Genomic DNA, 13996 nt, shown 5'->3' with positions numbered 1-13996 from the left:
AATCATGCCCTACACTCCTGCTTGCTTTCCGTCAGATCACACACAGCACATGGAAATGGGCACTGCCCTCTATCACTCTGAGAAAGAAACCTCACCTTCAACATCCATGTCTGGGAAGTGCAATATGGGGAATTACTTGGGGGGGTTTAAGTCTCATTCAAAATGTAGCTTAGCAGTAGCTGAGCCCGTGTTTCCTCTGAAATGTAGAGATATTTGCGTTTCAAGGAAAGACCGATTACTCTGCAGAAACAGCACATACTTGTTCACATGATGTCTGCGTGTGCACGCACATGGCTCTGCACAGACACGTGCGCAGGCAGACACCCATGCACCGATACTGATCTGCTGCCACCACAAAACCTCCAAAACTGCAGCTCTCCAGCACAGTTTAGCGGCCGGCTTGGAGGCCAGGGAAAGCTGTGGGTAGGTCCCGCTGAACCTCCCAGCGCCTGCTGCCCTTATTATGGTTTAACTTTGTGGCCAAAGCAAGCCCAAGACGAGCTCCTGCACATCACGTGTCTCTGACAACCCCGAGCGGTCCTGTAGGCTCCCCAAAGAGAGGTACCAGCAGCGCCACATCCCCAACATCACTGGAGGGGGAGTTTGAAACTGGCTCAGGCATCTGTTGGGGTTGATAGGCTGCAGTGTCGCCTTTTTCAACTGGCAGTATGGCGTGGTTTGAAGTGAACTGAAATGCTTGTTGCAAATGGGCAGTACTTTTGTTTACTAATAAGGCTTTAAAAGCAGATTGAACCTCGTTACACTCCCAGGGCTCTGGGATTTTCTTTTGCATGGTACGCTTTTATTTTTTTAACTTCCTTTGTGAGAATATCTGCATGGCCAATGACTTTCTGATTTTAAAAAAATGCTACGAAATGGAATTATTTACCCTTTTTTCTTTTTTTAAATTACATTTCATATTGTTTGTTGCACAAAACAGAACTCTGCCTTGGACATTTGTACGGCTGACATGTGGTTGTGTAAACCGCAAACAAAATCAAGATACATCTGTCAAAACCACATCAGAGACAAGAGAGAGCACAGCGAAGCATTTATCATTTGGCTGAGGAGGCAGGCTGCAGAGAGCAGCCTTTCCTGTCAAACCAACCTTTTGAAATTTCCAACATGCCCTTAAACTTTTCGAATAAGCATGTCTGTGCGCTTCAGCAACTGCCCTCTCTACTCTGGCCTGGCCAGTCGAAAATGGCATCTTAAAGTCAAGGTCGGTGGTGTCACTTTGCCATGGGGCTGTGTTTAATTACAGTCCATACGCTGACAGCCAATATGGAACCAAGGCTAGCGGATGCTCGGTTAACTCTTTCACTCCTGACTTTGCCAAAGACTCAAAAGCTCCTTGCTTTCTCTCGCGGCAGCCTTGGAACCCTCCTCCCACAGCACTCCGGCAGGCGAGACACCAGGAGATGGTGACTACAATGCAGGCAAATCACGAGAGTGGCTTTAAACAATACAGCCAGAAACACCGGCTGGCACGGCACATGCCTGTTGCTCCTGCTGCTGCACAGGCACCAGGAAACACCGCTAACCCGAGGCAGGGAGGGCATGGACACCCCGGCCGTCACAGCAAGCAGAACACACAGACACGGCAGTGCACAACTGCCAACATGCTACGTTGCGACTGAAACAGAAATAAACTCACACACACTTCTCCTTGCTTTAATTTACCTGCTATATGTTCCTGTTTAGGGCAAATTCCTCTAGATGACGTTGATAAACAATCGTCATCCTCTGGCGTAACCTGGATGCCAACCTCCACAGGATTGGATGCTTTTTTCAGCTCACTTGGTGAGGGTGAAGGTGGCTTATCCACAGCCTTCTCTAGGCAGAGACTGCCATTGCATTGTTTCCGTTTGTGCTCAATAAAAATAAGAATGTCCCCCAACGGAAAGTTCATCTGACACTGGCCACAAGTGAGGAGGTCGTGGTCCCCTTCCGGAGCTCCCAATGTGCCATGTTCAGGTTCGTCATCAGTGAGAATGGCTTCAAGAGGTTCGGCTGCAGTTTGAGAAACAAAAGGAGAATGGTTAGAGCTCTCGGGGAAAGGCACCAGGCGTGGGGGGAGGAACACGCCGAGCCCCTTCTGCATAAATATTACACCCCGTTCTGGAGTCCGCCTGCTCCCCCCAACCAAACCCATGCAACACGGCTGTCAGCACGGCACAGGAGACAGGATTCATCAGTTACAGGGAAGAGATTTTGCAGGAGCAGCTGTAGCATGCAGAACTCAGAGGGCGAGCACCACAACTGTCTCTGTGTTCCTACACGAGGGCACATTTCTGACTCCTTGAACGATTCGGTGCTAAAATTAAATGGACAGGCTGAAAGAATACACTGTGAAACTCTTGTGGTACTACGACAAGAAGGGAATATGGTGTTTTATTGCTGAATGTATTATTTATGTACATGAATTCAAGGCTAAATCCACAGCACACACACTCTCGCACACATGGGTGTGTATCTTCCAGCAGCCAGACCCACTTTCTAAAATCCAGAAATACAGTGTAGATAGAAGGTGTTTCAACACACACAGACACTGTGCATTCCCTGTACAGGCCGTGCAGGTAACATGTGCATGTGTGTAAAAGAGGAGAGGAGAGCCAGCCTGCATGGGCACACACACCCAGAGCACATCCAGCCCTCAGAATGCACGTGCAGACGTAAACGCATGGATTTGTGTCACTGTCCCCACCATCGGCCAGTTTGTGGCTTCCAATTTAAAAAAAAAAACCCTAAAGGCAGTAGTTATACACGGGGAGGGGAAGGGAAGGGGGAGAGTATGAGGCAAATAAATAAATAAATAAATAAGGCAGAAAAACAAAATGATAAAAAGCAAGTGCAGCAGAAATGCCTGTGGGGCAGGGGGAGGCACCTCTCACTTTTGAGCTACTCCTCAGAATCCAAATAAACAGCAAATTTTTCATCACCAAGTCTATTCAGAGATATTAGCTGGACGGGAAATTTTTTAGCACTCTAAGGAAATAAGGCAATCAGTCATTTTGCATTTTTTAATCCTGAAATAAGGGAATGCCTAAATTATCTTGAACATGTTAGCACTGGTGGCCTTCAGCATCTAAAAATCAGCCTGGCCAAGCAACTACCACATTTCCTCGCAACAGTGAGAAGCACCTTCTTTAAACTCAAAATACCTTGCTTAATGTTGTCAAAGTTGACAAATTTTCTGAATGAGCTCCAAAAAGCTTCATTATGAGGCTATTTCTGCTCACAGAATCATCAGTGAATGCTTTAACGAGGCAGACTCGGCTCTCTTTTCTGTTGCCTTTTTTTTTTTTTTTTTTTTTTTTTTATGTTAGATTTGCAAAGAAATACCTTGGCAATCTCTGTGCAGTCTCTATCACCACTGCCTTTCACGAGGGGAAAAAAAAATAAATACCAGCACAATGTTGGTGTTCCTCTGTCTGTGCAACACAACACGAACACTAACAGCAGCGAGTAGGAGGAGAAGGTACTACAAATACAACCCACCTCAAAACATTGCCAGGTAACGCAAAAGAGACAGAATACAAGTCCTAAACAGTTAATCAGCCTGACCTTCTTTAGCTGGCTGCCAATTTCACATTTAATGAACTTAAAGCCACAGAGAATCAAAAAATAGATTTTAATTTGACTGCACAATATTGGAACTGATTTTGATAAAGTGCAAAAATCCAGTGAACTCAGGTTAAATTTATTTCAACCCTACCTAGGCTGAATATTGAGGAGGAAGATCTGGAGTAGCTCCCAGTTGTGCTGCGTAAAATAATATTGAAAGAGCACACTACCTCGCCGTACCTCAGCTCCAACTAGGACACAGGGATCCAGTCCATCATTTCTTGCCTCTAGTACTACTTCTAATTTAATGTAAGGTCAACCACAGGAATATGAAGGTTACATTCGTATTAATAAAAACAATGTCTTAATCGCTGGGGCTTTCTTCTAAACTTGCAGACCGACAGGAGAGGAGGCACACCGTGCATCTCCCGCTCCTCGGGAAGGCGGCAGAGGAGCAGAGGGTTTCTGCGGGATTGCCGGGCATGGCCATTTTCTCCCCAAGCCGTTCCTCGCCTTCGGACCGAGGGAGTAAAATTATTGCAGGACTAATTCCACCGGTAGCTCGCTGCATGCCACAGACAAAGGTATTTTGTGGATCTAACTTTGAGCTCACCGACTCTCCGCAGCAAAAAAAAGACACAAAACCACCCGTGTTCCCCTTACAACTGGCTTATCGAGGAGCTCTGCATAATCATTAGTCAATTATAATGTTTTCCCGCGGCCTGATTCCTTTCTGACGCTGTCACTATTATTTAGCAGGGGAAGGTAACCCGCTGCTTCGACAGCAGACAGTTAAAAGTGGCACGGAACGAAAAATAGACTTTGCTAAAAGTCTGTACGGACTAGGCTGATTTACAATCAAAACCAGGAAATGAAGTGGTAATTCAGAGGTTGCTGATTACACCTCCACATTTCACCTAATTAATTTTATAGGAGGCAAAGTTCTTGAAAATAACAAGACGATCAAATGTACAGATATAAAACCTGTAACCTCAACATTTTCTATGCTCTTAACGTAAATTATTGCTAATTAACAAGAATTATATACTAATGTATGAAATACGGCTGGCGCTATGTTCGCTGCAAAACATTTGGCTCCTCATGGAGGCAGAGCCAGCAAAAAAAAAAAAAAAAAAAACCAAACATGTTTTTTATTATTACTGCTACTTTTAGAACATAATATAAAATACCGGGATTACAAAGAAAACAGCAGAATACAATTCACCTGGTCTTGCCTCCGATTTGCAGGATGAATCTTTTAATTCTGGGGCAATCAAAATTCCCTGCCTGGGTCCCTAATCATCCGTCTCTATTTTTCATGCAAATTGCCCTTCCACCAACATGTCTTTTCAGCTTTCCCCCTTCGCCCTCCTACTCCCCCCTTCTTCCCAACCACCAAAACAACCCCACCGGCAAAAGCGGGATGGATTTTGGAGTGCCGGGAGGAAGGAGGTACCGGGGGTGATGGGGAGGGAAGGGGGGTACCACAGTCCGGTGAGGAGAAATGCCCGCGGGGCAATGCGGATGCGCTGCCGGGGCATTTCCCCGCACCGCAGCGTGGGAAGGATATAGAAGGGTCGTTTAATCCCAAGTTTGTGTCTTCGGCTCGTGCGGCGCAAGGAAAGGGAGACTTGGGGGTACAATGGGAGCCGCCGACACGTTACAGGCAGGGAGGGAGGGGAAACCCGCGGAGGGGGAAGGCGAGCATCCCCCGCTGCCTCCCGGAGCAAGCAAACTCCGCGCAAAATTAAGAACAAAGAAGAAGAGGGAGGGGGGGGCGTGGGGGGGTGGAGGGGAGGGAGCTGGGCGCCCTCCCCCTCCCGCCGGCCGGGAGGCAGCCGAGGAGCCGGCCAGGTTCAAGTTCGCGGGGCTGCCCGCTTGCTTGATCTCGCTGTGCCTCCTAGCGACCGAAGCGGGCACGGAGCCCGCCCGCCGCCTCCGCCGCCCCGGCCCTGGCCCCGCCGCCGCATCCCCGGCGCGCCGCTCCCCCGGCCCGGCCTCCCTCTCCCCCCCCAGCCCCCGGCCCACCCACACCCCCCTCTCCCCGCGGCCGGGGGGCGGCTGTCGCCGCAGGGACCCCCGGGCCCGTCCCGGCCGCCCCGCACGTGCGGGCACTGCCGCCGGCCCGCGGCTTTCTCGGCGGGCAGCAGCCGCGGGGATCCCGCCCGCCGCCGCTGCGCCGGGGGCCGTGTCGGAGGCCGCCAGCCCCTCCTCCCATTCCGCCGTGATCCCCGTTCCTCGCACCACACTTCCACGGCTTCCCAAGAAGAGCAGCCCCCGTACCCCATTTCCAAGGGGGCCCCCATCCCTGTAATCCAGTGATGCTGCACCCCATCCCTAGCTAGGCAATAAAAAAAAATTTTTTTTTAAAAAAAAGGCTCCCTAAAAAGTAGCGGGGAAAAGAGCGGAAAAACGGCTGGGGGCGGGAGGAGGGGCTGAGGCCCCGATACCCCCCGGGTTTTAGGGCAAACTTTGGGCATTCAGAGCCCCCGGCCGGCCCTGCCCGCGGCCGCCTGCAAAGAGCCATCGCTGCTTCCTTCGCTCCATGTGCGAGCCTGGCTGCAGTGTCTGGGCGGCCGTGGGGGAAGAGAAATCGCAGCGGAAAGTTTGGGGCTTTTGCGAAGGGCCGAGGGAGCCGGGGATGGTTGGCAGGAAGAAATGGCCCTGGGTTTTCTGCCATCCCTAGGAGGAAACAAAACCCGCCGGGAGTAATGGGAGAGAGAGGAAGAAATAAAGAAAACGGTGGAAAAGGAGTGAGGAAAAGCATGCGGCATTTCCCCTTCCCCCAGGCTCACCCCGAGGAAAAAGGGATTTTTTTTTTTTTTCTCCCTTCCTTCCCACCCCCCTCGCCCCAAACCTTTCCAGCTCGAGTTGCCTTTTGTTGTGCAAAGAGCGCTCCCGCTTATCTTGCATCTAGCCCTGGTGTGTGTGGTGGCGGCTGGAGGGAGGGACGGAGGGAGCCGGAGAGTTTTTGTTGCGAACGGTGTGGTGGGGCCCGGGGTTTGTTTTTTCTCTCCCGGGGAGAGCGGATTTGGTTTGGGGTTGAAATGCGGCGGCGAGAAAGGGGCCGTTCGCGGGTGTGAGGGTGCGAGTGTGTGTGTGCGTGTGTGTGTGCGCGCGTGTGTGCTCAGCCCGGGCTCGCTCTCGCCTGTGTTTGTTGGCAGGAGGCTCCCCGCACACGCGGTGCTTGTAAACATTCAGACACGAGATTTTTCCCAATCAAAATCCACTTCCACTTTTTTTTTTTTTTTTTTTTTTGAAAATCTTCCAAAAAATAGTAAGCGAGCGGGAGAACGCGAGGCGAAGAGGGAATCCCAGCCGGCGCGCCGCGGCTCGGCTCGGCTCCCCGGCCGCCCGGTGGCATCCCCCGCCCCAGCCCCAGCCGGAGCGGCGGCGGGGCGGGCGCGGGGCGAGGTCGGGGCGGCGGAGCCCCGCACGGCGCCGGCCCGGGGCGGCGGGGAGCGGCGGGACGGTCACCCCGCACCCCGCGGCGGAAACAAAAGGGAGGCGGCCCGGCTCGGCTCGGCACGGCTCGGCTGTGCCGCCCCCCCCGGGAGGGCGTCGCGGGGCGAGGGGGCGAGCCCGCCGGCAGTCCGCGGGGCTCCGGCCGCCGGACTTTCTCCGCGCTCCGCTCGCCCGCACATCCCGCCCGCCCGGCTACCGCGGTGTCCGGCGGCCGGCCCGCCGCTCCCGCAGGAATTTCTTCCCACTTTCGGCGGGTTGTGCCCCCGGCAGCCCCGCACCTCGCCCGCGCCTCTCCCGGTGCCGGGCGAGAGCTGCGGCTCTTGCCGCCAAAGAGCGCGGAGAGCGGGAGGCGAGAGAAGAGCGCGGAGCGGGGCAGCGGAGTGCGCGCCGGCGGGCGAGGGACACGGGCAGAAAGAGAAGAAAAGTCATCAAGGTGATTAAATTAGAGAGGGAGAAATGAACCGGAATGCTGAGAATCCCAAGCCGGCGCTGAGTTAATTTTTTCCCCGACTCGCTCACTCGCTCTCACTTTTTAATTTTTTTTCCCCCTACTCTCGCTCGAATTAAAAATTAAATCCGTGAAAGGGAAATCAAATAAATTGCTCTCCGGGTTACTTACGTGAAAATTCCCGTTTGCTTAAGTGCTGGGGTTTGCCTTGCTTGCGGCGCGACATGGTGGGTTGGTGGCTTCGGTGGCTTGTGAGTCGCTCGGTTCACATCGGGAGAGACGGGTTAGAGAGGAAGGAGACTCCAGAGAAAATATCTTCATCAATGTCTTTTGACATCCAAAATAAATTAGAAATAATACAAAGATGGCGCAGGGAAGATGAATTGTGGGATAGCAGTCATGGCTTTTTTTTCTTTTTTTTTTTTTTTTTTTTTTTTTTTTTTTTTTTTTTTTTTGTGCAAGGGAAAAAAAAAAAAGAGAGAGAGGGAGAGAGAGAGAGGGAGAGAGAGAAGGAGAGAGAGAGATGAAAAAAATGGCAAAAGCCCCCCTGAGCTGCAAGTTCAAGTGCGGACGTGACGTCCCTGCGAACTTGAACGTCAGGAGCCTGGATGGACAGAGACATACAAAACATGGGCAGGGCAAGCCGGGGAGAGGGGAGGAGGGAAGGCGAAGGCAACACCAATGGACACTCATCAGGGGCTGGACATGAAAAAGAGAGCAGGACAAGCCAATGGACAGTGATCGCAGGGGGGAGAGGGGAGGGGGCGCGGCGGGGGGGGGGCACCGGCCGCCCGGCGCACGCTGCCGAATGGAGCCGGGGGCCGGGGGCGGAGGGGGCGGCGGCCGGAGCCGCGAGTGGCCGCGCAGGAGCGGGTGCAAGAGGGGACCCGGGAGAGGGGCGAGGGGGGGAAATTAAACGCGCACACGGGGAGACAGAAGGGAGGCAAAGGAGCGGGAGAAAGCGAGCAGACAGGCAGGCAGCGGCAGCTCTCGCACGCACACCCCCGCTGGAAAAGCAAAGGCATCGGTGAAGCCAGAGCTGGGCAGACAGGGCTGCGGGGCAGGCTGGCCGCGGGCTGTGCCGAGGAGGTGGGGGAGCTGGGGGAAGCCAGGTAGGACCGGAGACCACCCAAAAAGCAAGGGGGGGGCATCCGGCTCCCGGCTTCCCCGCTCGCTCCCCCCCACCCCGCCATCCTCCTCGAAGCCGCCGAGTCCCCTCCTCCAGGGAGCTGCGGCCCGTCCCCGGGGGACGGCGGCGGCGGCCCTGCGGGGAGCCGGAGGGCGGCGGGGGCTCGGGCCGGGCCGCGGGAAACTTCGGCCCTTGCCCCGGGGCGGGCGGGGGAACAGCGAGCGGAGTTTGGCGGGCGAGGAAGCGGCAGGCACGGGAGGAGAAGCCACGGGAGCTGGGCGCGGAGGGCGGCGGGAGCTCGGGGCTTTCCCCGCGGGTGCTCGAGCCCGCCAGCCCCGGAGCCCCCCTTCCTCCCCCGGCGGCGCCCCGAGCCCTGCCCGCAGCAACGGGCTCCGAACGAAAGCGAAACGCGGAGTTGCCGGCGGCGGGGCGGCGCGGGCAGCGGGCTGGCACCGGAGGAGGGCGGGAGGGGGGGGACGGGCGAGGCGGCAGGAGGCACCGAGAAGTGGCTGGAGTTGGGAGGATGCGGCGGCGGCTGCAACTTCGTCGAAAGCACCCGGAGCGAGGCGGACGCCGCCGGCGCCGGGAGGGATCAGGTTGCGGCAGAAATAAGCTCCGAAGGCGAACGGGCGTGCGGAGCAAAGTGCGGCTGCGAACGGAGCGCGAGGGGATCGCCGTGCCCGGGACGGCGGCGGACGGGCGGAGCAGGGCGCCGGGCGAGAGCCCGGGGGGACGAGGAGCTGCCCGCCGCCGTAAGGGAGACTGCCGGGCGGAGGCGGGGCAGCGAGGGGCCGGCGGGGACCTGTTGGCGGGGCGAGCCCGAGCGCGGAGCCGGGAGCTGTCAGCAGCCGGGGCCGAGCCGCTCCGCCGCCGGATGGTTTCAGCTTCCCGCCAGCCGCCCTCCGGCTCCGCCCGCCGCCGCTCAGCCCCCTCCCTCGGCCCCGCTCCCCTCCCGTATCCGGCGGCGCGGGGATGCGCCCCGCCGCTGCCGGGGCAGGCTGCGGGACGTGGCGGGGGGACGCAGCCGCAGGTGACAACAGCGGCGGCTCCTGGGCTACCGCCGCTCGCAGGGCTGGCTGTGCCAGGCGTGCACATGTCCCTGCGCGAAACACGGGCGTGTGTGTCTGTGCCGGAATTGTAGATAGATATATATATATACACGGGGCTTGATTTATATCTAATGGCACGTATAAAGCTTTTGAAGGTGGCTGCAATGTAAAAAGTAATGACTTTATTACCCCTGAAAGGTTCTGCGGTTCGCAGTTAACAGTCCTCTGAATTACAATTCATTACACTCTCTAAAGCCAACCTGCATCAGAACACCTACCTGTCCTTATTCCCAATCACAGGCATAGTTTCATTGATTTTCTTTTTTTAAAATCATAGCAAATTAAGCGCTTGGTGACAACTAAATCTGTTTCATTATCGTGCCGTGTTTGAGATTCCAGAGGTGACTTCCCAGACCGCATCTCAAAACCTACACTCAGGAGCTAATTTTACAGATGCTTTCATGAATGGCAGCGAGGATGTTCTTACCATCAGCATGCCCTTAATTCCAGCGCCGTAAAAATGCTTCGATTTAAATGGAAACTCACTGCCTTAAAAATAATATTTCATCCTGGCTGGATAATTATTAATATTAGCATTTGATCGCACTAGTGCTGGCTCCCCCTTGTTCCTGTAGCCCCCCCACCCCACAGCGCTTCGCATTGTCATGTGATTGGAGGGAGATAACAAACCTCAAGAAAGAAAAGGAGTGAGAAGACATTTTTAACACGGCATGACCACAGATTAATAATGCAGGTGGGTTTTTATTTCATTGTATTTTTAGGGGAAGGGAACGAGGCTGTTTAACGAGCAGTCGTGGACACAAAGTGACTGTATTTACAATCCTTGATGTGGCTTTCGGTGGGTAATAAATTATGACAATATTAAAATTATTTTCTGGCAGCCCAGTTAACTGCGCTGGGGACTGTAAAGCCCCTACTGATTCCATTTATGCCTTGTAATTGCGGTCCACGGGCTCGCTCTAAACCTTTTGGTGTATATTGTGTGTAAACTTTTAGTTAATAGACTTTTTTTTGAATGGAAGGACTTTTCTCGGTACTTCCTGCGGTATACATTTTGTCTCTGATCTCTGTATTTAATGGCCAAGTCCTGGTTTATGCTTTATAATGTGTTGACAAGTTTTCTAACAGACTTTCTGAAATAATGCACATATATTCACGTCGGTTAGAAACTCCACAGTGTTTTTAGAGTCGAGTAGATCTATATCCTAATGCACTGAGAGGGAGTGTAAATCATAGAGGATTTCATAGCCTTTTCAGTAGTTTTCTGTATGAAGTATGAGAAGCGTGGCCTCCAGACGTAACCTTTTAGAAAAAAAGACAGTGCTTTTATTTTATGGTGTAAAGTGCTTTTAGCTTCAGGGCTCTGAACGTGAATGTGGTCAACAAACAGCTCTTGCGAGGGAGTTTGCTCCAGCCTCAGCCCAGCGCCGGGCGATGCGGGGAGCGATGCGGGGCCGCCTCCGGCCGCAGGAGCGGGCTGAGCCCCCCCAGAGACACGGCACTCCGTGCCCAGAGTCCCCGCCAGCGTTCTGGGCTCCGACAGCCTCCAGGAAAGGGGCGTCGGACGGCCCCCGGCGCTGCCGGAGAGGCTGATGGCAGGGTCAGCCCGGCGCGTCCGAGGGCAGGGGGCTGAGCCGCCTCCCTGGCCCCGGCACCGGCGGCAAACACGGGGCCAGAGGGCACAGCTGCGGCTGGGAGCGCCCCGGGGGCGACGCACCTCATCGCTGCACCCCACAGCCTGCATCTCCTGCATCTCTGCTTCCGACCTCACAGCACCTGCGGGACGCGCCGAGCGTCCCCTGCACGCTGCTGTCCCTGGCTGGCTTGTACTAACAAACCCAGGGCGAGTGGCAGGCGAACGCAGCGTGAAATGCCCAAAGGCTGACTGGCTAACGCCCCAAAACCCTGGCAGATTGGAAGGGCAGGTGAAAACAAACCCCGGCCAGCACAGGAGATGATCCAGTCAGCGATCGTGTTCTGTGCATTGACACAAACTTGTGTCTCCTGCTGCTCCTCCACAGCCGTTCTTAGCCCAAGGTGCAGGGGATGGCTCCCAGTTGTGCTGCAGCATTGGAAGCTGCTGTCACCCTGGCCATGTTATCAGCTGCTCTTTGGCTACGGACTCCTAGCCCCAGAGCAGTCAGCTGGAGGAAATGTGGCCCTACACCTCAGCAAATTCTGAGGTACACGCTGAAATCAGAGCCATGGTGGGTTTCAGGCTGCCTCCAAGGGGAAGCTAACCTCAGAGAAAGGTCTGTCTCATTAGCTGAGTGCCCATCCTGCCTCAGGCTGTCCCACGAGAACCAGAACCCTGAGACACCAGCTGAGAGCAGAGGTGGGCACCCATCCTTGTCCCACAGCAATGGCACTAAACTGCAGCAGCAGGACAGCGTGCCCAGGTGAGAACATTCATGCCATGAAAATTAGCCTAAGATTTAAATCTGCCAAAATGGATCTGTCCCTTTCCTCATACCTCAGCTCTGCCTGAGAAACAGCGTGGCCCTCCGTACATTCAAGCACCTGAGATTCTTAGAGGTTGCTGTAGAAAGGGACATAAAACTAACACTGAGAAGTGTGGCCTTCCTCCCATCTCAGGCAGGCACCCAGGACTGGGACCTGAAGGTACAAAGGAGCATGCCACAGTTCATGCCATGTACTGCTGTCCCTGCCTATCTGCTAATTTAGTGACAGACTTGGCAGTGGGGGAGTTCAGCAACTCTGGTGGGCAAATGTTCCTGCTTCAAAGCTCGAATTGTCACTCACTCAGAGCAGGAATCTCACTTGCCAGCAGTACAGAACATTAGGACCAAACACAAATTCCAAAACTCCGCCAGTTCCCCGGAGCTGGGCTGCATTATGTAAGGGCAGATCGCACGGGGTGCTTTCCGACACCATCTTGATAGTCTCAATCAGGCAGAGGCAACGTGGGTGGAACTCTTATCACACCAGGCTGACTCCCGTGAATGAGCAGAGGACTTGCACGTTCTAGAAATAGCATGTGCATTAGTTAGTATTCCCGCAGGAGAAACTTGGGCGCGCTGCTTTGCTTCTTCTCCTTTTTTTTTTCTTTTTTTTTTTTCCCTTTTTAATAAAGACTCAAAATAAACTCAGATTTTGCAAGCTCTTACTAGCAAGCACAGCGCACACAGCAGCGAGTCCGTGCAGGATCACAGACATCTGAGCACCAGGTGACAGATTTCGTTATCGGCTCGCCCTAGGCAGGACCTGGAATAAAACCCTGAACTTGGGGAGACTTTTTTCCATGGGTTTCAGCAAGGCCTGGGATTTCAGCCTGTCTCTGCTTGCACAGCACCTATCATGATGGAGCCCTGAACCTTGACTGGGCTTTCTGGGGGTGACTATAAAATAAATGGCACAAAGTGCTCAGGGAACAGACTTTGAAGAGACAAAACCCTCCCTTGAAGCACACAAAGAGTTTTGCTTGTGTGTGGGCAGGCAGAGGAAGGCATTACTAAAAATCTCATTTTTAATCAAATGTTCATTTCAGCCAAACTGGGTTTCGTTTGCACTACTTGCTTAGTTGTCATATTGTAAGTTTAATATTTATACGTATTTTTATAAGTAAACATGTAACCTGCCCCTGAGCATTTCTAGGCTACACTTCAAGCCAACATGATCTGAACTATGTGCATTTAAAATCTCCCAGAACCTGACCTAGAATGCAAATCCATACAGTCTTAATTATTGGCTGCACCAGCAGCCACGGCACGAGTGAGGTAGCTGAGGTTTTGTTACTAAAGAGGCACAGTAGTTATGGTCTGTCAGTGCTCCTGTTACAATCCCCACCTTGAAGAGGTTATCACTTGGGCTGTGTAAATTTGATTGAACTGAAACTTGGGACTCCAACTGTCAGTCCATACAGGGAATTATCTGATGAATAACTGGCTCACCCATTGCTTGATTCACAGACTTATAAAATTATTTTAATGGGTTTTAATGTTTTTTTCTTTTACTGACATCTAGGGTATGAATTTGGTACTTCTAGCTCTTCTGAAGCTCCACACTCAATGGAATATGTATAGATACCCTGAGGATTTCATGGGCCACACCTGCCACCTGCCTGTTCCTATACACTGAGAAGAGGCCAGGAACAGTTTAGTTATCTCCAAAGAGGGTCCTAAATGTGTAAGATAAAGAGAACATAAATAAATATCTTTGCTAACAGTTTTTCAGAATCTTTTCATCTTCTTCGGCTTTATCTTCCCCCAGAAATGTGTGGAAATGAGTCCTACTTGTGTGCTGGCATCACTTACAAAGGGATGAGCCACTCAACTTTGACTATTGAGCCTGAGTTTA

General features: G+C 53.3%; 1 protein-coding gene and 1 long non-coding RNA gene across 4 annotated transcripts in view; one reads left to right on the top strand and one right to left on the bottom strand.

Moving 5' to 3' along the window:
• The window catches only part of BCL11A (BCL11 transcription factor A), a 71906-nt gene extending 63513 nt beyond the window's left edge, over positions 1–8393 (bottom strand). For all 3 annotated transcript variants that reach the window (XM_066316578.1, XM_066316577.1, XM_066316576.1), the window contains exons 1-2: positions 7652–8393; positions 1684–2013 (exon numbers count right to left, since the gene is read on the bottom strand). In XM_066316578.1, the coding sequence (XP_066172675.1) occupies positions 1684–2013; positions 7652–7706 (385 nt within the window). In that variant the 5' untranslated portion in view covers positions 7707–8393. The remainder of the gene's footprint in view (positions 1–1683; positions 2014–7651) is intronic.
• A 4-nt stretch (positions 8394–8397) lies between these two features.
• Positions 8398–13753, top strand: LOC136359706 (uncharacterized). The gene is made up of 3 exons (XR_010743321.1): positions 8398–8592; positions 10310–10412; positions 13664–13753. It is a non-coding gene; the product is annotated as an uncharacterized lncRNA (long non-coding RNA).
• The last annotated feature ends 243 nt before the right edge of the window (positions 13754–13996 follow it).

This window comes from Sylvia atricapilla, chromosome 3, assembly GCF_009819655.1.
Source record: "Sylvia atricapilla isolate bSylAtr1 chromosome 3, bSylAtr1.pri, whole genome shotgun sequence".
Classification (NCBI taxonomy): domain Eukaryota; kingdom Metazoa; phylum Chordata; class Aves; order Passeriformes; family Sylviidae; genus Sylvia; species Sylvia atricapilla.
This window is presented reverse-complemented; position numbering and strand designations above follow the sequence as displayed.